The sequence below is a fragment of the Taeniopygia guttata genome, chromosome 20, assembly GCF_048771995.1.
Source record: "Taeniopygia guttata chromosome 20, bTaeGut7.mat, whole genome shotgun sequence".
NCBI lineage: Eukaryota > Metazoa > Chordata > Aves > Passeriformes > Estrildidae > Taeniopygia > Taeniopygia guttata.
Window position 1 is genome coordinate 13,629,217 of NC_133045.1, and position 27,829 is coordinate 13,657,045.

The following is a 27,829-nucleotide window of genomic DNA, read 5'->3' on the forward strand; positions in this document are numbered from 1 at the left end:
AATGCCCTCCATTCAGGCAGGGTGATCTCTGTATTGAAGGAAACAAGCCCCTGGGTGCGATGTAAATGTAGTGATGTAAACTAAAGTAACTTTAGCAGGTCTCGATGTGTCTTTGGGGGAAAAAGCAGAGACCACATGGAAACTCACCTCCTTCTTATCCCATTTACTTGAGGGAGGTGCTAACCTCCGAGTCTAGCGGAGATTAAGCACTTTGCTAACAGCATTACAGATTGCATTTAACTCCTAAAAACCTCCTCACTGCCAAGTGGGACACTCGGAAATGTATTTTACATCTTTGTATGTACTGAATTCTCTGTAGTACCCATCCCTCTGGAGCAGATAGAGCAGGTGGGTGTTGGAAAAAAAAAAGAAGAATAGATGAACCCTTTCGGGCTATTTCGGGGAAATTTCCACAGTAAATCTGTATATTCTGTCCCCGTCCTCCTCGGGCAGCCCTGATCAAAGGGGGATCAAAGGGGGCTCAAGCAACGCGACAAAAAGGGTTGTGCTCATCACGTCCGCGGTGATCCACGCAAGGATGCCCCAGATGGATGCTTATGGGGTGTATTTGCTATAATTACGGTCCTGTGCGGGTGACAGCGGCTCTGTGGCTGGCGTTTGGGGGCAGCCCCTGTGTGTGGGGTCGCGTCCATCGCGCCTCGTCCCGTCTGAGGGGACGGGGCGTGGCCAAGGGGCGTGGCCGGCGTTGATTGACGGGTGGTGTGGGCGTGGCCCGAGGCGGGGGCGTGGCCGCGGCGGGAGGGGCGTGGCCCGGGGCTGCCCGAGCAACAGCTGCCGCGGAGCCGTTTACAAACAGTGCCCCGAGCGCGGCGCGGCCGCTGCCCCGCGGCGCCTCTCTCAGGTGAGGCAGGGCTGGGGGGCACCTGCCGGGGGCTCCGGGCCCCTTCCTCCTTCATCCTCCTCCTCCTCTCACCTTCCCCGCCCCCCCCTCCGCCCTCCGGGGGGCACCTGCGTCGGGAGGCGCAGCCCCGTCCCTCGAGCGGCCTCTGCCGTGAGGGGCCGGTTGTGGGGGGGGCGCTGCCGCCGTGATGTCTGAAGGGCGGTTTGAAGCGCTCGGAGCCTCCCCCCCCATATCCCCGCGCTGTCCCGGCGGCCGCGGGGGACGGGACGAGGAGGAGGAGGAGGAGGAGGAGGAAGGGCAGCGCGGGGCTGAGGCGGGCGGAGGAAGGTCCAGGTGTGCGCGGCCGCAGGTAGCGGCTCCTCCCGCCGCCCCCCGGCCGGCGCGGGGCGGGCGGAGCCCGGCGCCCTTCCCCGGTCCCTCCCGCCCCGGAGTTGGCGCTGGCCCCGCTCTGTCTCCGCCGCCCCCTCCTCCCCGCCGCCCCCGGACGGGGCCGCGCTGCCGCCCCGCACCTGGGGGGTCGCTGGGTCCCCCCCGAGGCGCCGGTCTGGAGCGGGGTGGGGGTGTGCAGCGGCGAGAGGCTATTTCTTTGTGAGTCAAAGATGTTCCTGGAAGAAGGATTTGTAGTAAGTGGCTCATGGGGCGGAGTGCGGGGGGGGGGGGGGGGGTTGTTAATGAAAAGTTTATTGATCCGTTTTGCCAGTTTTTGTTCCATTTACCTTTGTCTTTCAAAGAGCAAAGCCTTCCCGAGCATTTCTTCAGCATCGTGTTTCTTTTTTTTTTTTTTCTCTTTTTTTTTTTTTTTTTTTTAAAGGGGAATAGGAAGTTTAGAAAATAAATAAATAAGCCTCAACTGACTTCTTAAGCAACAAAAGAGGTTGCCAAGCGAGGACAATAAAATTCTAGAACATCCAGAGGTTGGATTTCATTCCTGTTCCGTGATGCCCCCTGGACTTTCTGTTTTGGGGTGTGAGGCTTTTTTTGTTTGTTTGTCTCCCACACAGAAAACCTGCACCCAAAGTAAGGTCTGTATGTTCTCTAATGAGCCATCCCATAAAATGTGCTGTGTGACTCCCAGTAAGTATTTGAATTGAAGTGTAATAGTTTTGAAGTGGTGGGGAACAAAAATCTTTCTGTTGGGTTATTGATCTGCTGATGAAAGGCGTTTGAATGTGAAAAGGGTTTAGTTTAGGAGGGTTGTGTGTTTAAAGGATTTTTTTTTGAGATAGCATTTTTTTTTTTAATTTTTGAAATGACCTTGAGAGCTTTAAAACTACATCAGTTTCTACCAGTGGGTTTGAGGGGGAGGCAGAGAAAGAAGAATCTAGTGAAAATCGAAAATAGAAATAGGAACTGAAGTATAGCTGCAGTGAAATATTTTCTTATAGAAGTATGTGAAAAGGGAAGTTTTTGTAAGAATGTGTGAAAAAGAGGAGAGGGAAATAACGCAGTTTCAGATGCAGGGAGGGGGGGAGAGCAGGGAGCATATCATTCTTCACATTTTATTAGGCCGTGAAATGCAGGAGTGATACGATCTGGAAGACACAGAAATAAAACGCCTAACTACAAGTTGAATAGCAGGCATTGACTTGCTGACCAACGCTTCCATGCTTGGTGGGGGCTGGTTCTGGGGCTGCAAAGGTAGCAGAGCACAGGGCTGTGACAATGGCTTGCAAATGCTTTAACGCCATGTTTTATTGCTCTTAGGAGCTCTTATTAACTGGAGGTTTGGGAATACGACTAACACTTTAATTTGGGATGTCCACACTGAGGTTTCAGCCTTTCCTTGGATAATAGAACAGGACAGTTGCAAATAAGTAGGATAAACTGCATTCTTTTGCAGAGGGGGAGGGAAGAGAGCGAGGGTGGAGGAGGGTTTTTTTTTTCTTCCCCTTTACTAGTTCTGTAACTGAGTCAATATTTTAAGATCTGTAGCAGGAATGTGGCTTTGTGATCACTGATCGTTCTGCAACGTGTTTTTTTTTAATGAGCAATCTCGTCATGCTGAGCAAAATACTTGGATTTTCGATCTCCAGGCTCTTTCCTTAAATCAACATCTGAGTTTTCAAGTTTTGCCTTTTAAGTTTTTCAGGGTGGTGAATATGAAAAACAAATAACTTTAGAACCATGGTTATTACAGTGATTATTGATTGGCTTGGCCTTCAGCCAAGCAACTCTTCTGCATGCACCAGAGTTGCTGATTAAAATTCTGAGGATTCTTTTTCATAAGTTAGCCTTTTTTAATCTTTAAACAGCATATATGGCAGTTGAGGAACTATAGATCAGTTTTTAGTTAAGGTTGTTCAATTATGTCTTCATCGCTTTGGAGTTGGTTGAATGACTTGACATGAGATTAAGCACAACAAAAGAAAAGGCAGGGGAACAACAGCTGCCTTCCAGTACCAGAGCTCCAGATTCTGAGCAGTTCAGCGTTTTACCTTTTACTATTGCTGGTGTCAGGTTTAAATGTGAATATTTCTGTTCGCCTTTGCGAGAAGCTCAGGCTTGCTGATAACACATCAGCCACTCAGAGCCTGGATGTTGGTGTTTTGGGGGTTGTTTGGCAGCCGCATTTTGCAGAAAATGATCTGAGGATCTGATACTGAGCGGTGAATTGATCTCATTAACTTTTAAGACAAAAGTAGCAAACAGTCCCCACTAGTTTGTACTTGTTTAGTTACTGTGTGGTAAGAACTTTAAGGTGTGTCCTTAATGGCAACTGACGATTCTTGCTGCGAAGCCTTGTTTATTTTAGGTAGATGTTTTATACAGAATTTCCAGTGGGACAAATTACTCCACTGACTGCACTTATTCTTTCTGAAGGCTGACTGTGAGCATAAGAGAATAATTTTGCCATGCTGCAATCAGGCTGTATTTAAAAATTGAAGCCATTAAGTTTTGCTGTGTATTTTAAGGCTTTTCCTACTTCCTTTGTTTAAACATTCTCAAACAGTGCATATCATAGATGAGTTTAAAACATTCATATGGCACTGCTGGGGCCGAATTTAAAATTAAAATGAATACCGACGTCCTTGTTGATCAAAATAGAAAAAGCATTTCTTTAAATAAGTGGATGTTTTCTGTTTTTGAGTGTGGTAAGGAGGCTATATTGGTGTCTTGTAAACAAAGTTTCATATTAAGTAGTCTTTAGAGAATGCCTTCCAGGCTTTGCATTAGAGGATTTCTTTCTTTTCCTCTTTAAGTGAATAATGTTTTTTGATTTTGCTTTGTTTTGGTGGAGGGGTGGGAAGAGCAAGGTTTAGGGTAGGGGCTAGAAAAGAGAGGAAGAAAATAAACTTTAGCACCTTTTTATCAGACTGTCTTACACAAAAGGCTGCTTGATTCTGGTTTCCCCTTTCATTAGATCACACTCCAAAAATTCCTTTTTGAGCACTTATTTTAACCTTCAGAAATATCTCCTCTTGCCACTGTATTTTCATTTAGAGCTATCCTGATAGATTAATACCATATTTTATACAAAGTGCTAAGTTATTACTGTAATCAGAGGGAAATTATTTTAAAAGGGAACTGTGGCTTTCACTTAGACTTTCAAACCAGTGATTACAGTAAACTTTTAGTTACAAGAAAATCTGCGAGTTTGCAATTAAGAAGCTCTGGGGAAACGTTAAGTAAATTTTAACTTCCCTTTGTTCTTTGGGACTTTCTGTTGTCACAGCTCTTTCCAACCTGAATCTTGATTTGGAATGCATTATCCTAGGAAAAGATTCCATCTAGTGTATATGTAAATACACTCCCTCTTTCCTGTGTTATGAAATGCTGGCATATGGAAGGAGCAGCCCCCCTTTCCCCAAGGTAAAATGGGCTGAGCTTTCTTTTCTTTGCAAGAAGCTGAAAGAAGAGTTTGACCTTTGAACTCAGCCTCACACTTCCACGCTGCTTTCAGGATGATTAAATAACCAAGGATATTTGCCTGTGTCTTATGCTTATTTATCTCACTTTAAATGTTGTAATACTTCACTGTTGAGGTATTGTCTTTAAATATAGCAGGACGGAGCCTTTGGGTTGCAGCAGGGCTGCCATGTGCCAGCTCAGCTCTCACTGGGGACACTCTGCATTTCCAGCCCCCCTCAGAGCCTTCCCACATCTCATACCGGCATTATTTGCAAATTCTTTTAACTTTCAGCCGACTTTGGGGCATTTCTGATCAGCCCCCCCACCTTTCTAAGGTGACTTTAGGAAAAAAAAAAAGTTTTTCTTCCTGGTGTATGAATGCACTGAGGGGATTCTGCTGACTACTGTATGCGTGCTTTGAGAGAGATGTGACTCATTCCACAAGAGATTTGCAACTGAATACAAAAGTAAGGAAAAGGATATGACCAAACTATGTAAGATTCTCAACACATGTTGTATTTTAGGATTAAAAAAGCCTTTTTTCAACCTAAACTTACCTAGGTTTTTATGTGCTTTCAAACAGAAAGTTTCTTTCTCTAAACAATTTGCTGTTAGAAATCAGCTTTTTTTTTTTTCTTCAGTGAAATTGCCAAATAGTCTCCTTTTGTTGCTGATGAAGCTTGTTTATGCCAAACGTGGGTGTATGTCAATGGGAAAAATATATAAAAACTTCTACTGTTACAATCATATGACTTTGGTCAGAGCATAGTTTATAGCTTATCATAAATCTAGCACTCTTGAATCTTCCTCCTTTTTTTTTTTTCAAGCAGCGTGATAAGAGCAGACTTTGCAGTTTCAAAGTAGAGCAGTGTACATGCTGGGAAAAATGAGTTTGAAATTAAAAATATAGGTGACATACGTGTTTGGAAACACAACAAGATGGAATTGCTTATCAGGCTGCCTTGAGGATTTCAAAAGAAACTACAAGAGGAAATGTGGGTAGGATATGCAGGGAAATCTGTGTAGATCAGGGTGACTTCAAGACTGGAGCTGAAAACCATCCAAGCAGAAGTGAATTATTGACTGGAGGGTGCTTTTCGATGTGCTGCAGATTTTATGTAACTAAAAGTATCAAAGTCTGAGTTTGTTTATGCGCAATAGGTACACTTGCATTTCTCACTGTAATAAAGGGAGTGCAGTTTGCTCTGATTGAGCTGCATCAGGGAAACTGAGGCCTTTGTGTTGTGCCTACACTTTATTGTGAGAGCAGAGAACTGGGTGGTGAAACCCTGGGGCTTCTCTCAGCCTCTCTCCTTTGGTACCCAGGAAATTAGATTTGCTTAGATTTACACCAAGGACTGATGTAGGGAAAATGGATGTAAACCTGGCCCAGAGAAGCCTCAATTTCTGTTCACCTTTCCTGTTTGTTTCTAACTTTTTTTTTCTTCTTATGCTGGTAAAACTGCGGTCTGAAATTGCCTGTTAGCTCTGTTTCTTGCAGGTGTGGTCCCTGCTTCAGAGGCCAGCTTGGCCCTGTGCAGCCCAGGATGTGCTGTTGGGTACATCACCCACAGGTCCCTGCAGCCCACTGCTGAGGTGGTGTAAGGCTGGGCAGTTAAAAAGTCTCCATCAGTCTCTGGGACATCTCCCACCTGCATGGGAGAAAGGAGACAGCTTTGGAAGTGTCTGTTTCTATCACTTTTCTATTTTAGTACCTTCAGATGCTACTCCAGGGGATGACTGAACTCCAAGTAAATGTCTTTTCCCTGGACTCTGTACCTTCTTCCATCTTTCAAGACTACTTTTTGCAAGCTCCTGATTGTGGTTATGTTTGAGAGTGACAACTCTGAAGTGCAGACGACAGGGATCAGATACTGCTCTGTTCCTTCCAAGGGGCAGCAGTTTGAGCTGTGCTGGGTGAGAGTTGGATTCAAACTGGAAGTCAGGTGAGAGCACTAGGGCACACTAATGGTCTTAACAAAGGGAACTCCTTGGAAGTGACCACTTCTCTCAAATTCAGGAGTAGTAAAATAATCTCTTTTCCTGTTATTTCACCTATGCTGCCCAAAGGGATGCAACTTGCATGTAATTGCTACAGAGGAACTCCTGGCTCTTGAGTAATAAGGAATTAAGTCTTCATTTGGTAAACTGAATTTACCACTTCTTTGTAGTTGTGGCTGTTGGAGAGACCTTACATCCCTCTGCCAAGAAGTAAAAAAGTCAAATTTGCTTTTAAGGTCTCTGAAAATACCTTCTTTTAAATGAAAACCAAGACAAAACATACAAGGCAGTCTGTGTAAGGTGAGACTGACTCAACAATAAAAATGTATCACTCATTCCACCGAGAGCCTTTACCTGCTGTGGAGAGAACAATAAACTGTTTTGTAAGGTAAGGGGTCATTGCCAGTTTAAGTGCATGTAACTTCTTGATTTAATGAAGTTGCATCATCCTCCAGCAGTGGTGAAATGTGTCCCAGACTTATTTAAAATAGGGTTATTCTTGTATCTTTCAGCTCTTCTACAACAGGTATTGGCTACTTCTGTTGTCTAAAGGACACTTTGGTTTTGTGGCTCCTGAGAACTTCTCTCCTAATCAGGGAAAAAGGAAAAAAATCTGGCAGTTTGAGCAGTCCTTCTGAACTTTGAAAGTCAATACTTACTTGTAGTGCTTCCTCCTTTAATGCCAAGAATTAGTCTCTTTTATATTTGCTCTGCTCAGTGGAGGAAAAACATGTGCAGAATGCTGCAAGCTTATACGTTGCCTGCTTTAAGAGGCCTAATTACATCTTTTGATAGTAGAGGCATTCAGTTCTCTGAGGAGACACACTCAGCTCATCCATTCTCTGCCAAACCCCTGGTAGACATCTAGCCTTCAAGAAGAAGGGACTGCACAGGAAAAGGTTTTTTAGAGAAAGAGGATATCCTTTGTTTTTATTAGTATAGATGTCTGAGATGGGGGAGGGAGTTTTCCTAATATTGTTCGTTATTAACTACGAGTTATTTTCCACTGGTGATTAAAATCCTGTTTGCGAGGCTTCAGAGGGAAAATGACTCGCATGTGTGTCTGTTTTATCTGACTGCAAAAGGGCTTTCAACACAAAATCTTTCTGAAGTGTGTGTGCAGAAGTGCTTGGATAATAACAGTCTTGAATTCTGTGTATGTCTGGTTGTATGTATTCTGTGTATGTTCTGGTTGTGTTTCTGTGAATTGTTTTAGGATCATCGTGTTGGAAATCCCTGTGGTGGTGTTAGAAGGAACTATAACTGAGCGTCTGTCTTAGAGGGGATAAAAAGGATATGCCATGAAAGAGTTTAAGTTTAGGAATAACTTTGAAATCTTCAAGCCTGGAGGATGAAGACTAACGAGGGGGACTTAAATTTGCAGATGGAGGGAGTGGAAATTCCAGTTTACGGTCATCTTTTATGTTCTCTTTTCAACCTGAACATCTTCGTTTTGATCTTTCCTGCAACTGAAACAAACAACTCTCTTCCTCCCCTTCCTCCCCCTGAATCTCCATTTCCTTTACAAGTGCTCGTGTTAGTTCTTTATCAGGCTGAACTCTTAACAAATATAAAAAACAGTTTTGTGCTTGCTCAGTCGGTATAAAAGGCTCGGTGTGGACGAGAAGCAGCACTGGGATCACTCACGTGCTCCTCCACTAACACAGAATACTCTGGGAAGCTGTGTGAAATGATCTTCTGTTCCATGGGAGTAGCTCTCTCCTTCCCTAGAAAGCAGCAGAATGCCCAGTAATGAGGAATAATTCTTGGCTTCTGTGCTGCTCTGCAAAGTCAGGTTTTATCTGGCCTGACTTAAATAACTTTCTGGTGCTGTCACTGGAGTCGTGGGCAATGGGCACTTGTATTCTTTGAGAAATAAGGTCATGGTCTCTGGAGCAAATACTGCAGCATCTTCCCGAAAATTAGGGACTATCCCTGTGTGAGACTGGGGTAGCAGAGGGATTTGAGCCTGCTGGAGGAAAGCCCCTCCTGCCCCAGTGTGACACACACGGTTCTGCTGAAGTGCATGGAGGAAGTCCTGTGGTGCCACAGACCCCCGTCACCCGCAGGGACAGACCCCTGTTACCTGCAGGGACAGACCCCTGTTACCCGCAGGGACAGACCCCCGTTACCCGCAGGGACAGACCCCTGTTACCTGCAGGGACAGACCCCTGTTACCCGCAGGGACAGACCCCCGTTACCCGCAGGGACAGACCCCTGTTACCTGCAGGGACAGACCCCTGTTACCTGCAGGGACAGACCCCTGCCACCTTGCAGGGACAGACCCCTGCCACCTGCCTGCAGGGACAGACCCCTGCCACCTGCCTGCAGGGACAGACCCGTGTTACCCGCAGGGACAGACCCGTGTTACCCGCAGGGACAGACCCCCGTTACCTGCAGGGACAGACCCGTGTTACCTGCAGGGACAGACCCCCGTTACCCGCAGGGACAGACCCGTGTTACCTGCAGGGACAGACCCGTGTTACCTGCAGGGACAGACCCCCGCCACCCGCAGGGACAGACCCCTGCCGCCTGCAGGGACAGACCCCAGCTTTCACACCGTGGCCTTTGGAAATCTCACTCACCTCTTGGGACAGTTGGTGAGTGAGGAGTTCACCATGACACTTGGCTTCACTTTCCAAGTGTGGGAGCTCAGGGATGCCAGGGTACACCAGAACTGCTCCAGCACAGAGCTGGGCTCACTGGTGGCTTGTGCAGACACCACACTCGGCCAGAACACTAGAGGGGCATCCCAAAACCTGCAGCTCCTAAATACTGTTAGGAACCATTTCAGGGTGCTATTTGTGCTTAACTTTGTAGGTGTGGTGCAGCTGCCTTACATTCAAGCCAGAACACTGGAGAGGCAACCCAAAATCTGGAGCTCCTAAATATTGTTAGGAACTATTTTAGGGTGCTATTTGTACTTAACTTTGTAGGTGTAGTGCAGCTGCCTTAGCTGTATGCCATGCTGTATGTGCATATTAAAAAAACGTCCTAAATAAGTTTAAGTTCAACCTCAGCTCAGGTTTTATTTGAGGATTTGAAGGTGTATTTATTTATGCATGAGCTGCTCTGCCTGTGATCAGTGTTACACCTGAACACAGCTGTGCCCAGATAAAATAGATAACATACATAAGGTAGTTTTTATTTGTGGTCCCACTGAGGTGTTATTAAAAGTGATGTTAACTGGTCTGTTTTATCTGTGGTCCTTGGGTAGGACTGGAACAACTACAGTAAATCTTTGAAATTGGAAATAAAAAAAGGTGTTAAACTTGTAATTTCCAATAAGCAACCAGCAATGTAAAATCTGTTTATCAGCAATCTGTTCTGGGGCATGAACACAACAAGAGGAAAGAACAGTTCATGTAAAATGACTCTTAATATCCTGAAACTTCTTGAAACATGAGGAAAACGGTAGGGTTTTTTTAAGTGGAAATGAGAGTCGCATGTAAGTTTCTGAAGTCCAATAGACCCAGTAAAAATTAAAGTGGTTGATTTGCAGCAGCTGGGAGAAGCTGGTCAGCTAAGCAGTGATAATTTTGCTGCTGGCCTTGAATTTGAGAATCTGGGTTTGTTGAGGTAGTTGTGTCTGAGTTTTTATCTGCCAGAGAAGAAAAGTAACTTCAGTGTCCTGGATTTGGCTGTAACTCTTCAAGTTTTCTCACTTCTCTTTTTCAGAAAGTGTTGCAGCAACTACTTTAACTTCTGTAATTGTTCCAGTTTGCTTTTAACAGTTTAACAATAGTTTTGCAGCACAGAATTAGCAAAGAATAGTTGTTTATCCTGAGACTTGCCATGCAACTTTTATTCCCAGTGCCTCTGTAATGTGTTTAAAATGGGAAATTCAATGGTTACTGTGCTATTCTCTGAAAGGTGTGTCTAGAGTTACATATTCATGGAAATTTTGAAATGCAGGAAGTAGAAATGCAATAAAATTACTCCTGATAGGTCATTTCCCAAAGAAATCTTCAAGACTATGTAATATGTTGTCTTGGGTTGTGTAATTTAATAAAAATAAATTAAATTTCTCTACGGGCACTTAATTAAACTTTTCTCTGTTTTAATAATCCATTTATATGCAGCAGGGTTTTGGTGTGGTTCTTAGGTTGTGTGGCAAGTGCAATGAAAACAAGATGTTCTCATCTGTCCAGTGGAATCTTTATGGGTGTTTTGTGGTGTTTATAAATACAATGGGTATCGCTGTGAACCTGCTGAAATCCTCAGCCAGGGATGACTCACTTGTGAGCTGAAGTGTTCTAAATGCTCAGGCTAAAACTTCTCCAGTAGTTTTGTTCTTTCTGCTCGGCTGCAATATGTTTGTAGCTGCACCAAGTGCAGTAGGTGGCAGCCTGGCACGGAGATGGATTGGTGGCTCCAGGAGAAGTCACAGTTCCTCCTGCCCTGCTCCCCTGGAAGCTGTGGGCCCTGGGCAGGGCAGGAGGGACAGGGGGGCCTTTGCAGATGGGCAGGGAAGTCACAAGTGGCATTTCTTGACTTGCTTTGTGGGGGTGATAAGTGATTTTTTATTTTCAACCTTGAGTTCATCTGTAGCGAGTTTGTAGCTTTTCAGCTGTTGGAAGGAAGGATTTCCTGTATTGTTCTGTTCTTTACTCAGTGTCTCTGATACTGGTGTGTCCTTTTGTCTTCTGAAAGTGAAAGAAAGCACAAGAAATGCAGGTACTGTACTTGATTTGTTGAGCTGCACAGACCCTCAGCTGTAGTCACAGTGTTGCAGGCTGTCCACTTTTCCAAGGAAACAACAGAACTGAGGCAACTCCGGACAGTTTTCCTGCTGCCTACAGGGTTTTGAATGACAGGAATGTAATGTAATCAGCGTTTTTGGTCCTCAAATCCAAGGCATATTATCTTGAGTGGGAAGAAAGGTTTGTTACTAATGGATAAAATCCTGGTGGGGATATTTGGGTTGTAGTTCTGGCATGTGTTGGCTTGTCTGAACAGTGAGAGCATAAAAATCCTGCCTACTTGTAAAAGGCATGGATCTAATCAGAGTGAAGTGTGTAATCACCAGATGCAGAATAAGAATAGAGCTTTCTAACTCACCTAGTACTTGTATTCTGTCTTCTCAGTTTAAATACATTCTTGTCTAGTTGTATCTGCACTTTCCTTCTAAAGTGCTACCTGCAGTTTTTTTCCCAGTCTGTAGCTGCTCTCTCCTGTGGATCCAAGAGCAAGAGCTGCAAAGAGGCATTTCAGATTCCTGAAACAGGAATATCTTGCTCTGGTTGCACTGCAGCCTAGAGGCTGAGCTGTGGCTGCTTCTTCGGGCTGTTCAGAGCCTCCATGAAAAGCAGTGAGAGCAGTGAGCAGCCAGCACAGCTTGGGGAGGGTGCAGAGTGCTCTGATGAAGTCTCCAAAGGGCTTCAAACCTATTGATAGCCACCACAGTGGGCCCCAAGCTCCTGTTGAACTCCTCTCATGACTCCGGTGTTGGTTGTACACTCTGTTTGTGTGGTTGTGAGGACAGGTTTTGTTTGCCAGACAGCTGAGATGGGATTGAAGCAGCCCTGTTTCCAAAGACTTACCAGAGAAAATGTTACTGATTGCTTGAGGTGGATTTTTCACCCACCAGTGACCAGCCTGGGCCATCCCTTAGATGTGATCTTTGCCTGTTGCTTAAATTCTGAAACTTCCTGGAGCTGTGGCTGTGTCAGCGTGTTGGTTTTATCCTGGGCTGGGTTTGGGTAGGCCCAGGTTAGGAGCTCTCTTCTCCCTCACCTCAGCCCACAATGCTACAAAGGGCACTGAGGGTGGATTTTGTTGCTTCTCATCTGTTCCCTTTCTCCAGTGACTTAATTCTTGTTGCTCTATCGTGTATTAATTGTAGTGCCACAGAGTGGGAGCGTAATGAACATTAATTGGCTTTTTCTGTTTGTAGACATGAGCAGGGAAGCAGTGGCTGATGAATCCCAGCAGTTGACTGTGTGGGACTGCAGGCACTGCCCTTTGGATCTGCCTTCGTGCCCCTGCAGTGCCTCTGGCCTCTCTGCAGCAGGACTTTTACACTTCTTCCTGCAGAGCACTTCCCTATGGCTCTGAAAGCAAATGCACTCAACTCAAGTTTGTTCCACTTTTTTAATCTTGCCTGGATTTTTTTTTTTTTTTTTTGAAATTTGAAACTTATTTTCAGGCAGATACTCACTTAGCTTTGCTGTAGCATGTTGGGTAAAAAATACCTTTTAAAACTCCAGTAGAAATAGAGCAAAAAGGCAAGTTGAAACATGAAGCATAAAACATGCTAACCAGCAGCCTTTGATATGTTTTCTCCTGATGTTTTACAAAAGAAAAAAAAGTTTTTTTGAATACTTGAGCTTCAGACTTTGGTTCTGGCTCCTTCACCTGCCTATAGGGAGTGAGGGAAGGTCTGACCTGAGTGGGGAAGGGAGAAAGGCAAAGGCTGCAGTAGAAGAGAAGTGTCACCCCACACTGAAGTGAACCTGCCTGTTACAGGAGATTTTTGATTCATTCTGCAGAGAGGAAGTGTTAATCATGGCAGTGATGAAACTGAAAATGGGGATAAAGGGCGTAGTTAGAAAAGAGACTTTGGCTGCAGAAAATGCAGGTTCTGTTGCCATCAGCAGTGATCTGTTCCCTCTTACACTCCACCTTACTCTGCAAGATCCTGCATTTGTGTTTAACTGGGGATAAGTCTTTGGCCCAGGCCTGAAACAACTTGGGATAAAAAAACCCCTAGAAAATTCTTGATATTAATTGTGCTGGTTGCATCAACTTGGGTTAGAGGACTGGGCAGTGAAGAGCCTTTAAACTTTGGAGAAACATAAAGAAATGAAAAACGAGTAGCTGGCAACAATAATTTTCTCCTGTTACTGGCATTCTGGTGTGGTGCTGTTTTATTTTCTATTTTATTTTCTATTTTTACCCAAGTTCATTAGGCCCCGGGATCTTGTGGTCTGCATGATGGGAAAGGAGGTGCTGAGTTTTCAAATTAAAAGCAAGGAGTGTTCTCAGGGCAAGGCTGCAGGAAGTGGATGAAGGGTTGGAGATGTTGGATCTGTGACTCCTGCCAGTGTATGCTGAGGCTTCCTTCCCCAGCTGCTTCTCTTGCCTGGGCTGATTTCTGCTGAAATAATTTAACATTTAATGGCTCAAGACCACTTTTTCCGTCCAGCCAGCTCTGATCAGAAATAGCTGAGAATCTACTGATAATCATCTTTATCATGGAAAGCTGACAGCCTGAACTATTGCAGGGCTGTGGTTGAATCCTTGTCCTTTCTTTGGGTCAAATAAAACCAAATGCTTCATTTTTTTTCCATAGAAAAGCAAGGCAGAGGTGGAAATTGAGGTGAATTTTAAACCCCACCTGTGTCCATGCTGTTTTCTGCTCTAAGAGTTATAGAGCATAATATTTTTAGGGCATATTAATTCAAGTCATGTGGTCACTGGCCAGCTGGCTCTTAGGAAATAATTTGCCAAAGTTTGAGTCAGATTTTGAGTGAATTCTTTTCATTAGTTATTACTTTATTTGGAAATGTCTCAGAATGATTCTTCTGCAGTTTATATTAGTCTTATATTAATTTGCTAGAATTTTCCTTTACCCAAAAATTTCATCAGCTGGAGTCCTGAACTCCACAAAACTATAATTTGCCAGCCCAAAGCGGTGGCCCATCAGTTGCTGCTAGAAGGCATTGTAACTCAGTAGACTTAGAGATTTAAATTGGAGTTGTGATTAACTATATTATGCCCCTTTTCAATCTTTTGCAATCTTAAACCTTCCTTTGTGAGCATAAGCAATAAATCATTTTTTGTTTTGTGCCACTTTGAATGTAGAAGAATTTGGGTTTTAAAATGTAATAGTTGGCCTCTTGAATGATTTAAATACTGTTCAAGAAACAGTATCATTAGTCCATAAAAAATGTTGAGATGTTCTTACTGTACCAGCCTAAAATTGTCACAGACATTGTAAATGTGTGAGTAATAGGGAAAGCTTTGAGTAGTGGGACTGGTGAATGGATCTTAATACAAAGATTTGTGCTGACACTCCCTGTGTACCAGAACTATAAAAGCTGATGTCAAGCTATCTAGTCTTAAAAAAAAAAAAGCCTTTTGCTTAACAGCCTTTAGAGGACAAACAAGTGAAGTTCTGCTGTGGTTTTACAGGTTCAAGGAAAGGTTACTTGGGCTGCTGCCTTGTTAGGAGTTCAGGAGTGCACTGAAATATGGTTTCAGCAGCTTTATATAACTGGGTAAGTGCAGGTTTAGAAAGGACAGACAGAGTCTTGCAGAGAAATAACACTTGTAAACAGAGGGATGTTCAAGGCCAAACTATTTCAACTGTGGCAGGTAGAAAAGTGACCCAGGTGCCTTCTACCTATCCCTTGTTGGCTCTTAAAAATATGCTTTCTACAAAAACTAGAACTTGATATCAAGGTCTACAGCACTTGATGGTTCTCAGCCCTAATATTTTCATTATTTGGGAGACAATGCTTCTCTTTTGAAAGGTCTGACTAACTCTTTTCTCTCTTTTCCAGGTGCTGGAGTTTTGTTGTGGCACTGAACTTGGCCTTGAGTGTATTTTACCTAATGCAACTATTTGAAAAGTTTGTGCAACAAAACTAAGTGCAACTGACTGTATCTGTAGACTTGAAAAATCTGAAGAAACAATCCAAAAAAAAACCCTCATCCCATCACTGAGCAAATCTTTGGATACTTTTGCTGGGATGTGTGAAAGCACATAAAGCTGAAAAAGAAACAATTTTCTGCTGGTGGAAAAAAAAAAAATTAAAACCCATTTTCCTGGCAGAGGTTTTCCAGCTGAGCAGACTTTTTGAGCACATGTTGGGGAACTCTACAAGTGTCCTTACTGTGATCAGGGAGCAACCCCAGAGAAGTGCAGACTGCCATTAAGAGATGTAAAAGGGAGCAGAAGGGAGGAAAGATGCCCACGCAGCCTCTCCTGGCATACATGGACGGACCCGAGGGAATCGCCAGCGCCGTGGGAGCCCAGATGGAGACCAGCGATGCCTCCATGACCATCAAAGGAACAAACACCATCTCCTACAAAAGCCTGCAGGAGAAGTTCCTGCTGCAGGCCGAGGGCTGCATGCCCCTGGACTGCATGTTCTGTGACGAGACTTTCAAGCACCCCGAGGAGCTGGGGAAGCACGTGTTAACGCAGCACAGGCCCACGCTGTGCGAGCCGGCCGTGCTCAGGGTGGAGGCAGAGTATCTCAGTCCTCTGGATAAGTGTCAGGTAAGAACCAGCTCCCCTTCACCCAGCAACGAGCAGGACAGCGAGGAACTCAGCTGCAAAGTTTGTGGGCAAACGTTTGATAAAGCTTTTGACATTGAGGCGCACATGAAAAAGCATAAAGATTCTTTCACGTATTGGTGTAATGTTTGTGGGCGAAGATTTAAAGAGCCTTGGTTCCTCAAAAATCATATGAGAACGCACACTGGAAAACCTGGTTCTAGAAACAAGCATCAGCAAGGTTCTGAAGGCCCCATAACTATAAATGAGGTGGTGCAGGAGCACGTAACTGAAAATGTAACGTCACCTTACAAAATTTGTATGGTTTGTGGTTTCTTATTTCACAATAAAGAGACTCTAATTGAGCACAGTAAAGTGCATACCAAAGAATCAGTTCCCAATGGTGAAAGCCCCCAAGTGACTGCTGAAGTCAATGCAGAAGAAACATCTCAAAACCAGGAATTTTTCCAATTCTTGAACTTAAGACCAAATTCGGTTCCAGAAAAGGACAAACTGCAGAAGCTTGCGAAGTGGATCGCCGAGCTGGATCCTTTCACCACGTATCAAGCATGGCAGCTGGCTACCAAAGGTAAAATCGCAGTTGGCCACGGGCAGATTAAAGAGCCAGGGCAAGAAGGAAGTACAGACAACGATGAGTCATCTTCAGATAAAGAAGAACTCTGTGAAATTTGGAATGCAAATAAAGGTAGCCAGGCTGAAACTACAGGGAAGTCAAAGGTAAATAAAAACAGCAGTTTCACAGGGAATGGTAACCTAACCCAGGACAAACTGAAACATCCCGCTGGTGAAGTGCCTTCTATGGAGATGGATTCTAAATCATCCCAGAACAAAGAGAAGCCAACCCACTGCTCTGAGTGTGGGAAAGCCTTCAGGACATACCACCAGCTGGTCCTTCACTCCAGAGTGCACAAGAGGGACCGGCGGGGTGATGGAGAGACCTCCACCGCTGCCAGGACCTACTGTGCCGACATCATTGGGAACCTGGAGGAGAACGGGGCAGCAGAGAGGATGGAGGGAGGCTCTGAGGATGGCTCTGAAGATGGGCTTCCAGAAACAATTAATTTAGGTGAGTAGCACTGGGAGCACTTCAGTGTGAAGTGGCCATCACTGAGAGTTGTTTAGGAATTCCTCAGAGCCAAAGAATGCGTTGTGTTCTTCCGTTATCTTTTCAGAGCGTGATAGGAAATGTTAAAAAACTAGACAGGGAATGTTATGGTGGGGGAAAGGGAACAGAAAAATGAGAAGGTAAGGAAGGTTTGGATGCTGCCATTTTGAGGTCTTTGAAGTTGTATTGGGGTTTCTTAACACTGCAGTAATTGAAGTAGATTTCATAGCAATGAGTTTAACCATTGGAAAAAGTCACTGTTTAATCACCCCTTATCTCTGACTTTACTGGATGCTTTGGAGTGTTCCATATCCCTTCCCATCCAGCACATGGTTTATACAAAGACTATTTTATGAGAAATAATTGCAGTTTCACTTTGTTCCCCCCTTTATCTTGTAAGAGCAAAAAATACTCAGTGCTCAGCACCAGCAATTTTTGAGGCTCTTCAGAAGTAAAGAACAATTTAAAACTTTTTTCTGTCCAACTGCAAATTTAGTGTTTGTTTTGAACAGTAACTTTGAAAGCCTAAATGTCAGAACCAGCATGTTTGAATCATTTTGTGCGTTAATATGTGGACCTGCATGTAAGAGGGGTGTATATTTAACTCCTGTGCCTGGAAGGATTGCTGACAGCGTGGATAGACTCCATCTGTACATTACCCAGGATTAATTCTGGATGTCACAGTGTCCTAGAAAAGCAAGTGATAGTGAATGATTCCTTAATTGAAAAAGATTGCATGTCAGGGGACAAAAGGCCTGGCAGAAAGTCTCCAGCTAATCTGCGGTTCTGTGTGTGACATGCTCCCAGCCGGCTTTAAAGAACAGACACTTGCATAATCTCAGGGCAAGACACGGTGTACAGAATGTCCTGGCACCCACACAGGCCTGACTTTGCCATTTCTGGTAATGTGCAGCCCTTTATTTTGCCTGCAGGAACAAAGGAATGACACGATTACCTAATGTGAAGTTGCTTATTTTGTTTCTCAGCGCTTTATCCTAAAGCAGGGCAGATTTTGGTGTGAGCTGCTGAGTCACACCTCTGGAGACACGAGCTGTTTGTTTAACTCACCAGGGCTGAGCCATGCGCAGCATTTCCAGGAGAGAAACCTTCCAGCAGGCAGGAACCTCAAAGAACTCTTTCAAGTCTATTATATATCCGACTTCTTAGTCATGCTGAAGGTGTCCTTCCTCCCAGCCTTGCAGTCAGCCTTGCCCTGGGTGTGAGTGGAGTTGTGTGGATTTTCATGGGAGCTGCAGCGCAGCCGCGGTGGCTGTGCTGGTGAATTCTCTGCCATTCCGCCGTCCCTGCCGCCCTCCTGCGGCACCTCCTGCCTCTGCACTGCAGTGGGACTGCTTCCTCATCCCTGGATTTGTTCCTGGAATACCCGGGGCACTCACTGGGACACCCTGGCGCTTCCTCACTCTGTATTAATACAGTGAAATACTCCTTATCGAATCTTAGGAGTGTCCCTCTACAGACATTCCATTGATTAGCACATAAATAATACCATTGTTAGAGTTAATTTAAAAGAAAAAAAGCGTATTTGCCTTCCTTCCCCACCTCTCTGTGTTTGGCTGTTGTGTACAGAGCATGTTTTTAGTTTGAATCATCCCACTTGCACTAATTCAAACATCCCCTTCAATAAAATAATACACTTAGAACCTGTGTTAGTATTTGAGATGGCCCATTCTCCATCAGGGTTCTGTAGGTCACTTTTTTCTTCTTTGAATCTTGTTTGAACTCTTGTTTGTTCTCTGGGCTCCTTGGTCACTGCCACCAACCACAGTGTTGGGGACAGAAATCTCTTTAACATCTTGTGCTCTTGTTACTCAGGGTGCAGCAAAACACAGCAAAAGTTACTTGCAGAGTGTAAAATTTAACAGCATTTCAGAATTTTGTTTATAATTTAAAAAGTTACTGTTTTGAACAAGACTGCAAACTTGGATTTGCTCTTCATAATATGCCTGTATTTTCTTCCAAAGATAAAAATGAAGACAGTTTGGAAAGAACAAAAGTTAAAACCCTTGGAACCTCCAGAGAATGCAGCTACTGTGGAAAGTATTTTCGCTCCAATTATTACCTCAATATTCATCTCAGAACTCATACAGGTAAATGGGGGCTACACCTTTTGGGGAGGGGAGGGAAATCACCTGAATCCACTTGAAAAGAATGTTTGATTTTACTTTTGAAAAACAGAATCTGCCTTCAAAATTGCTGATGTTAAGAACAAAATTTCCTCTAATTCTAAACAAAATTAAATAATTGCCATTAAAATTTATTTGAATTATTTACATAAGTATGAATGGTTTTGAAGAACGCTAAATGCATTAAGTATTGTTAAAACCATATATTTCCAAGTTTTAATTTCTTCTACCTTTAGAGGTGTAGCAAAAGTTTGGGGTTTGGTTTTAATTTAAAAACCAGCCAATTTCTCAAGTGTGAAGTTGGTTGTCTGCCAGCTGCTGCTACCTGGAGGAAAAGCTGAGTCTCTTTTTCAACTCAGCTCCTTGTTTTGCGCAGCCAGACAAACCCTTCCTACTGCTGCCTGTGTGTTCTTGGGAGGCAGCTCTGTTTCCAGCTGAGCTGTCCTGTTTCTGCTGGGAGCAGGACACTTGTGGGGTGAGCAAGGGCTGCAGCTTGCTGGGGCTGACCCAGAGTTCCACTCCTTGCTTATCTCTGCCAAACACGCTGTCAGCTCCCATCTCCATCCATAGCCAGCGTGTGGAATCATCCCAGCACAGCCAGGAGATGGCACTCTAGTGAGGAAAAGAATTAAGACACTGTTGTTTAAATGTTTTACATGAGTTTGGGATTTAGGAGCATGTGGATGGGAAGAGAAAAATCAGTGTTTTAGAGTCCCCAGTGTTGCCTTGCGTTTGTGATCAAAACTTCAAATCTCAGGCTGATTTACTGATAAATCTGTGTTGCAGGTGAAAAGCCGTACAAATGTGAATTCTGTGAGTATGCAGCAGCCCAGAAAACTTCCCTGAGGTATCATTTAGAGAGACACCACAAGGACAGGCACGGTGACAGCGCAGCTGATGGGAAGGGTGACAGCAAAGGTTCCCTGCGGGGTCAGGAGACGGCGCTGTCACTGGCTGCTGATGCTGCTCCAGAAACCAAAAATCTAAAGAGGCTTTTTGATGGTGCCAAAGATGCTGAGAGCTGCCGACCTGCCAAGCAGCAAAAGGAAGTTCTGTCCTTGAGCAATGCAATGGGCAGCACAATCTTTTTAAAAGTAAAGAACAATTCCAGGGAATCAAACAAAGGTTCTGTTTGTAGCAGTTTGAATCAAGTACCTGAGAACATGCCCGTTCCTTACCCAGAGAAACTAAAGGCTGAGAAGGAAACCAAGGAGGCTCAGCCTAAAAGAGAGAGAAAGGCTTCTGTGGCATCAGAGGAAGATGATGTGCAGTATATCTGTGCTTTTATTGGTGGGAAAAATGTGAACAATATGCAAGAATGCACTGAGAACTACAAACGCAGACTTGTCGTGGACTGTCACGAGCAGCCTTTGGATTTATCCAGCAAGACTTCCCAGGAATGTTCAGTGATTGCAAGCAGAGGCCTGCTGGCCCCCAGTACCTGCCCCTTCTGTACCTACAGGACATTTTACCCCGAGGTCCTCATGATGCACCAGAGGCTGATGCACAAGTACAACCCTGACACGGTGAACAAGAACGGCTACAGGAGCAAGGCGCTGGCCAAGGCCCGGCGCACGGGCTGCCCCCCGGCCCTGCTGGGCAAGGACGTGCCTCCTCTGCCCCTCCAGCCCAACAAAAACAAGGCTTCCACAAATCCACAGCAAAAACCACTGCAGACAGGGAAAGCCAAGCAGTGTGCCCCTCCTCAGAACAAAGCCCCTCTCTTCTCTGTCAGCGAGTCGAGCAGTACAGCCCCCAGTAACCTCAAGTTTCATAAACAGCAAAGTAACATTGGAGCTCAGGCAAACAACTACAGACAACCTCAGCAAGAAGAAGTGCACTCCACTTTCAGGATCTCTCCAGTACTGGACAGAGTAAAAAAATCTGAGTATAAAATCAAAGCTCTGGGTGCCCCAGTGACTCAGTCTGGTCTGGTCAGCAGCAGCATGAATGGGATTCTGGAGTCTCACCTCAATGAACCTGGCTGGGCTTGCCAGCGAGGGAGAGACTATCTCTGTAGTAAATCTGGGAGCAATGCAAGTCTGGACTATGGAGAAAGCTCTTCCAAACGGATGAAACCCTCTGTGGTAGCTGTGGAGCATCTGGACTCTCCGCTGGCTAATTACAGGAGATACGAAATGAGCAGATTTCGTGTTGCAAACAGATATGCAAATCTGCTACCTCAGGAATACCCTCGCACCAAACCCACATCTTCTGTTCTGCCAACCAAACAAGGGCTCCTCAGTGCAGATGATGTTGATCCTCCCAATGGATTGACTATCAAACCTTACGAGCCATACAGCTCTGGATCACTTTATGTTTCTGGTGGATCTAGCAATGGCCAAGTCACCAGCTCGACAGGAGAAGGTACAGTCCCTCCTTCCCCCTACACCACTGCACAGGGCTGTAAATGAGTGTGTGCCCACTTTGAAACACTGAAAACATGCCTGTACTTAGCATTTCACCAAATTCAGTCAGTGCTTGGATTTTAAACTTAAAATCCAGGTTCAGCAAATTCCTGGCTTGGGGAATTAGGTGTGGAAGGGCTGAATTTTAAAGAGGAGACTAAGTTCCTCAGGTTCCCCCTTCCCCTCTGCCATGGGTTTCTGATGGCAAACATGTATTGTTTACTCATCAGACTACTCCAGACATGTTGACTAATCCAGGATATGGAATGAGACTTTGTGCTTAATGTGCCAGAAGTCTTGGACCATCTGGAATATTAATAAAACTTTTTAAAAAAGAAAAAAAAAAGCTGCCATGGACAATTGTTCCCTTCAAGAGCAGAAAAGGATGCATTGCAGATCATAAAAGTGATGTAAATTTTAGGCTTCTGCTCTTCAATAGATTTTTTTTTAAATGTTTAATTTCTAGTAGAAACAGAATACTTTGTTAAATCAAGACAACAGATTTCTGCTATTCTAATTATGGTGTAGCAATGCTCTGTGGAAACTGCTGGGCCTAGCAGAGATAAATGATTTGTGATGCATTGGGAGAACTCTGGTACTTCTACAAAATACACGATTTTTATGTTTTGTCCTTGGTCAACATTTTCAAAAAGTCAGCAGGCAGCCAAGATTAAAAGGTGCTGGGTGATATTTAAGCAGTTGTCTGACTATTTGTAGAAGGTGGTATTTATGACTTGAAGCTGAGCTCAGCATGGACTTCGCTACAAATACAGGACTTTGAATTTTGAGACGAAGATCCCATTATAAAAATGAATAGCCTGTGTGGGCTGTGTAGTCTGAAAGTCTGTGAAGTTCCTGAACTCTGAATGCTCCCATTCTCTGGAAGCAGTAAAGCTGCTCCTCTGAAGCAGTCTGGGATGGTAACAAGCAGGGGTGTGTTCCCTCAGGTCAGAGCAAACTGCAAAAACCGAATCCACATTTAGTTACGAGGCAAAAAAAAAGTATTTGCTCGCTCTGTTCTGGTTTTAGTTTGCTTGTTTTAGGGATGTGGGCTTCAAAAATATATCACATGTAAATAATTTATATTTCTATATAAATATGCAGGCTTTCCTAGTGGGTTATAGGGAAAGGAGAGGGAAGGTGTCACAGTTGTGTGCAGGGAGTGGAGAAGGAAAAGCACCACGGCTGAGTCACTGGAGGGGTGAGGAAATGGGTTCATTCCTGTTTCGTGCAGGGCTTTGGCTGTGTGCCCTGAGCTGCTGTCAGAAATTCACAGTGGCACCTGCCCAGGGGTGCCAGGAGCACAGAGTCCTGTCCTGGGGCTGTGAGAGGCTGAGCTGCAGAGGGGCATCAGTGAGTGTGTGCAGGGATGGGGAGGTGGCAGCCAGGGCAGCCTGCTGCAGGAGCAGCTCTGTTTTCAAACAGTGACTTCACTGCAATCCACCTGGTTCTTCCTTTGGAAGCTCCACCTGTGCCAGAGAAGTCTCCGGGCTGGGCTTTGCTTCCTGTTCCCTGGTGCCAGCCCAGAGACACTGCCCTGCAGTCAAGAACTTTGCACTGGGTTTGTTATTTAGAGCTCTCACAACTGTGGCTGCAGCTAATTTGACAGCATTGTTGTCATGGAAATGAGGATTTCATTGTTCATTACCAGCTGCTGGCTCAGGGCGAGAAAAGCAACTTTTTATGGCTGTTATACCTCAGTTGGAAAGAGACTGAAACAAGCTCCCCTCTACTGGGTTATCGTAGCAACTTCCATAAAAGCCCTGGGCTAGAAGATGTAGGTTTGTAAGGTTAATTTCTTGGTTTTTCAACCAATTTGCTTCGAAGTACCCAGCCCACACCTTGATAGTCACTAAGAAGGGTTCAGGGTAACAGCCAAGCAACCTCTCAGTGTCAAAATTTTATTGTGGTTGGAGAGCAGAGGTAAAAGTCTCTTTAAATTCTTTTTCTTTTTCATTAAAAATCTGAAACAACAGTTTCTCTAGACTTCAGCTGTGTGATACCATCTGCAGAGCTGTGCAGGTGCAGACCTGCAGCTTTCTGCCCTCTCTTCCTCTTGAGCCCTGCTGATTTTATAAACCACCATGTCAAAACCTCTTCGGAAGGGCCCGTGTGCCTTGTGGCAACATCCTCGTGGTGCCCCAACGTGTTCTGTCGCATGTTAAATGCTGGATCAAGTTGTCAGGAGAATATGTTCCACTTGGCAAACTTGATTAAAGCATGATGCCTTCCCTTATTGCTTGTAAGCTTTGCCATCCCGTGTTGCCCTGAAGAGACAGAAACATTCTGAAACCACTCAGTTTGTGTTATTCTCAAATTAGTTGCCTTTGCAGTGGCAACATGTTATCAGGGATAACCTGTTGGCTGATTGATTTGGCAGAGCCTGCAAATTAAAGACAATTGCTCGTGACACACTCCAATGGCTCTGTGGATTCTGTTGAAATATTAATTTGGCTGTGCCATTTTAATTTAATTAAAGATCTGGAGGGTTTTTTCAATGCTACACTGGAAGCTTTCATGGAATATGGATGGCAGTTGGGCTTTTTGGGTCCTGTGGGAGTAATGATTCTGGACTTTTTGCCTTAATTTTATGAAGTGTTTTTGACTGCTTGCCTAAGCTAGTAAGGCTTAATATGGAACAGGCATTGATTTCAAATCTAAATGTGAATTAATGGTCTCAGATAAACACAACTACATGTATACTAGGCTGAAAATTGCTTAACAAAGGTCTGCAAGTAAAGGTGTATTAACACTCTTTCCTTTTAAGTGTCACGAGTTCCATGTAATCCTTGATGGTAGCAATGAATTATCCCCAATTTCCCTCTCACATACTCATTGAAAAATTCAGTTTTCAAACAAATACAGGAACTGAATTAGGTTTTAAGGATGCAGCACTTAGACCTCCTTAGGTGTGGCATCTGTTGTGGGGTGAGTTAAGCAAAGACATCTCTTGGATAAAACTAAGCACAAAGTTGTTAAATTATCTTTATTTATCCAGACTTGTATTTAGTCTGGATCCTGAATTTGCTATAATATGAATATCTAGATTTTTGAGGCCTGACTGTGAGATGATTTCTCAAGGTATTTTGGATCCTGCATGCTGAGGTGTACCTGAGGGGAGCAGGAAATAATGCTAACTCCCTTAAATGACTTTTCTTTCCAGGAAAGAGACCAGTGTCATACCAACACTTACCCAGCAACCTGCTGCAGAAGAGAAGTTACGAGCCCTTTGTGGGGAACACACCCTTCAGACCCAGTGACAAGAAGAACTGAATCACCCAAGAACGGTACACCAACCTTCTGAACTAATTGCTGATTAAATGTTGCATGGGGTGCTTCAGTTGATTTCCCTCTTCTATAAGGGGAATTCTTAAGGAATATTTCTGGAATGCTGTAGCACCTGGGCCAGCACACATGATTTTATGAAAAGATGTTGGGAGCAGAGCTATCTGACATTGAGTTGACAGCTTTTAAAACACTTTCATTTATTGGGATTCTTCTAATCTTACTAATCTGCTAAGCACAGATGTGTCTGGTTGTATTGTTAACTTGATTTCATTCCTGAGATTCTTCTTGGGGCAGAAATCTCCCAAAGTAGACTTTATTTGCCAGATAAAAGCTGTCAATCCCAACTTCCATGGCAATATCAATTCTTTAGCAAGGATGTGGAAGGAATTCCCTTTGTTATAAAGACACTCCTTACAACAAGAACTGTGCTGTACCATTTTAGAGCTGTATACCACAAACTTAATATTTATTCCTCTTTTTTCCACCTCCAGGTCTAAGGACACAAGTGCATATTCCATGGAGTTATACCTGCAGTTCATCCCCTGAGGAAGAGAAGATGGTGAAAGCTACTGAACTAAGCTGTGATTGTACTGTATATAGAAACACTACAGTTTTATAATATTGGTTCTTTTAACATTTTGTACCAAATAGCCATACAAAAGTAGTCGAAACAGTTGGGTTATGAAGGTGTGTGGAGAATGTATATCTTGACCTTGACTTTTGAGTATTTTTCATTAGAATTAATTGACCAAATATTAGGTAGGAGTTCTATTTTTACATACTTGAGCGCTGCTGAAGAGTTTCTCTTGGAAAGAATATATATCGTTGCACCTCAGGTAAACTGTAAATACTGAAGTTGAAAATCCTGTTGGCGTAATGCTCCTTTTTCATAAAAGTGAAAGTTTCTCATCTGTTGTTTTTTTTTCCTGTTGAACTATGTTAGTTTTTTAAAAGTTCCAAATAAACTGTCTGAAACTGTCCGGTTTATAAATGTTGTGAACATTAAAGCAACGGTGCTGACATTGATCTGCCTTGGCTGGGTGAGGACCAGGACGTGCTGGAGGGCTCTGCTGCTCTGGGGTTCTTTCCAGCATGCTTTTAAATGCAAGCATGAGGCAATACTTGACATTTTGGATTTCCTGAAATGTGGCTGGATTCTTCTCTTGGCATTGGTTTTGCTGTTCTTCAGAGAAGCCTCTTAAAAACACCTCTGCCACCATCCAAACAGAAAATCCCTGGGACTTGCTTGAGAAACAATAATAATTTCCATGTTTCAAATATTTGATTCTGTACTAAGCTCCACACAGTCACATTTCAAGGAAAAAAAAAACTCCTTTGCACCTTTGTCCAAAGCTGTAAAGTCTCAAATAAGAGCCTTGAAATATGAATTTGGGTTCTGCAGACTTCAAAAGGGATGTGGCTGTGATGGAGCCTACTTGACTGTGCTTGGAAGCTTCTTGATGTCAAGTTTTAGCATCTACTGGGTGTTTAAAATGAACGAGAAATAACCTGTAAATGGGAGAATATCTCCTTTTATTTTTTTGTGAAGACAACAAGAGTTTTTTCTAATGCACATGCAGTTTAATTTTTGTAAAGGGAAGATGGCCAGTTACCAGCCAGTAAAGCAGAACTGTTGCGTATTTTAACTTGCCTTCCTCGTTTCTTCTCATGAAGTTGTAGTTAAGAGTTAATTCCTTCTGTACCTGGCTTTGACTTCCATATATTTTAGTAAAACAAAACAATTAAATATTTTGCACTGTTTGTTTTTCTCTCTTCCCTCTTACAGCAAATGTAAAATAGCAAAAAAAAAAAAACAAAGTAGAAACTCTTGTTTTTTCATTATGCAACTTGAGATGTTCCAGTTGTCTTAGTTCCTGTAAATGGGACTGGTTTTTATGTCTCTGTAAACTGGCAATGGAATGAAGTGCTGTGTATCAGGAAATTGTACACTATTGACCTGTTTTCCTGTTCATAAGCTGAGCCATATGTACATAATCTAGATTTTTGTTTTCCTAGTTTTGCACTTTTATAGCCTATTTTTTGAAGATGAATTCACTTGGAAAAGGGTTAATCTATTTTTGTGTGTGATCTCTCCCTGTCCCGGAGGTGCAGGGCTGGAGCTGCTCTGCCTGTGCCACACGGGGCAGGGCTGCTTTTTAACGTGTTGCAGCAAACAAGACCTAAGGCTTGTTTGTTTTTTAATCTCCCTTCATGCTGGTACAGTTCCCCTCAAAGCTTTTTTTTAGGGTTGGAATGGAAAAACGGACCTGAAGACTCCATTCCATGGCAGCATCACCACACTTTGCCCATCAGTATTAACTATTGGGATACTACTGGTTTTGTATGTTCCTTTGGAAATAACAGTGCATATGTAGAGGTACAAACTGTTGATTTTTTTCCTTTTTTTCTTTTTTAAATGTATTTATTTCATTCCATTTTGTTCTATTTTAATTGTTGGAACCGGAAGTCGGCAAGCAGCAGGCACACATTACTCATTTAATTTATGATGTATTTCACTTTAGTTGAGTATATTATTACATGTGGATGTAAATATAGACTTGGTGTTTTGCAAAACTGGTTTCTGTGTCTTGCTTTTAAGGCTTAAAAGGAGTTGCCTGGAATTTCACGTTCACTTGACCTTTCACCATCCTCGCGTTGGTGGGGGAGAGGGAGAAGCTGCCAATAACCAAATCCAAATTCATGTTCAGTTACATGAAAATAATGAATCACTCTCCAGAAAATCTGTCTTGAAGTAAGGAAGAAACTTTTGCTTTCTTCTCTTGCAGTTATTTTCCTTCAAGAAAGGAAGCTGAGTTGTTTTTTGTGATAATAACATTGAGAGGAGCATTAATTGTGTTTATTGTGAGACTGCATAATTGGTCTTAAATTATTATTAGGTTTTTTAAAACCACGTATGTTCTGCAA

At 43.6% G+C, this 27,829-nt stretch overlaps 1 protein-coding gene and 1 long non-coding RNA gene across 4 annotated transcripts; one reads left to right on the forward strand and one right to left on the reverse strand.

Moving 5' to 3' along the window:
• Positions 1–714: 714 nt before the first annotated feature.
• ZNF217 (zinc finger protein 217) lies at positions 715–27,478 on the forward strand. Of its 3 annotated transcripts, none has more exons than XM_030288593.4 (6): positions 715–862; positions 15,220–17,025; positions 19,047–19,172; positions 19,995–21,575; positions 24,780–24,903; positions 25,396–27,478. In XM_030288593.4, the coding sequence occupies exons 2-5, from the start codon at positions 15,627–15,629 to the stop codon at positions 24,887–24,889; spliced, it is 3,216 nt and encodes a 1,071-aa protein (XP_030144453.4). In that variant the 5' UTR covers positions 715–862; positions 15,220–15,626; the 3' UTR covers positions 24,890–24,903; positions 25,396–27,478. The 3 variants fall into 3 exon arrangements, with proteins under 3 accessions (XP_030144453.4, XP_030144454.4, XP_072773088.1); XM_030288594.4 differs by lacking the exon at positions 715–862 and adding an exon at positions 905–1,485; XM_072916987.1 differs by lacking the exon at positions 715–862 and adding an exon at positions 1,670–1,936.
• Positions 16,150–18,346, reverse strand: LOC140680355 (uncharacterized). Its single transcript, XR_012051545.1, has 2 exons — positions 18,133–18,346; positions 16,150–17,990 (listed from the first exon to the last, which is right to left on the reverse strand). It is a non-coding gene; the product is annotated as an uncharacterized lncRNA (long non-coding RNA).
• Positions 27,479–27,829: the final 351 nt, after the last annotated feature.

Bases quoted from the DNA above. Each gene is read 5' to 3' on its own strand.
- ZNF217 (XM_030288593.4), top strand. From the start codon at position 15,627: ATGCCCACGCAGCCTCTCCTGGCATACATGGACGGACCCGAGGGAATC. The intron at 19,173-19,994 runs GTAAATGGGGGC...TCTGTGTTGCAG, and splicing joins TCATCTCAGAACTCATACAG to GTGAAAAGCCGTACAAATGT. The intron at 21,576-24,779 runs GTACAGTCCCTC...TTTTCTTTCCAG, and splicing joins CACCAGCTCGACAGGAGAAG to GAAAGAGACCAGTGTCATAC.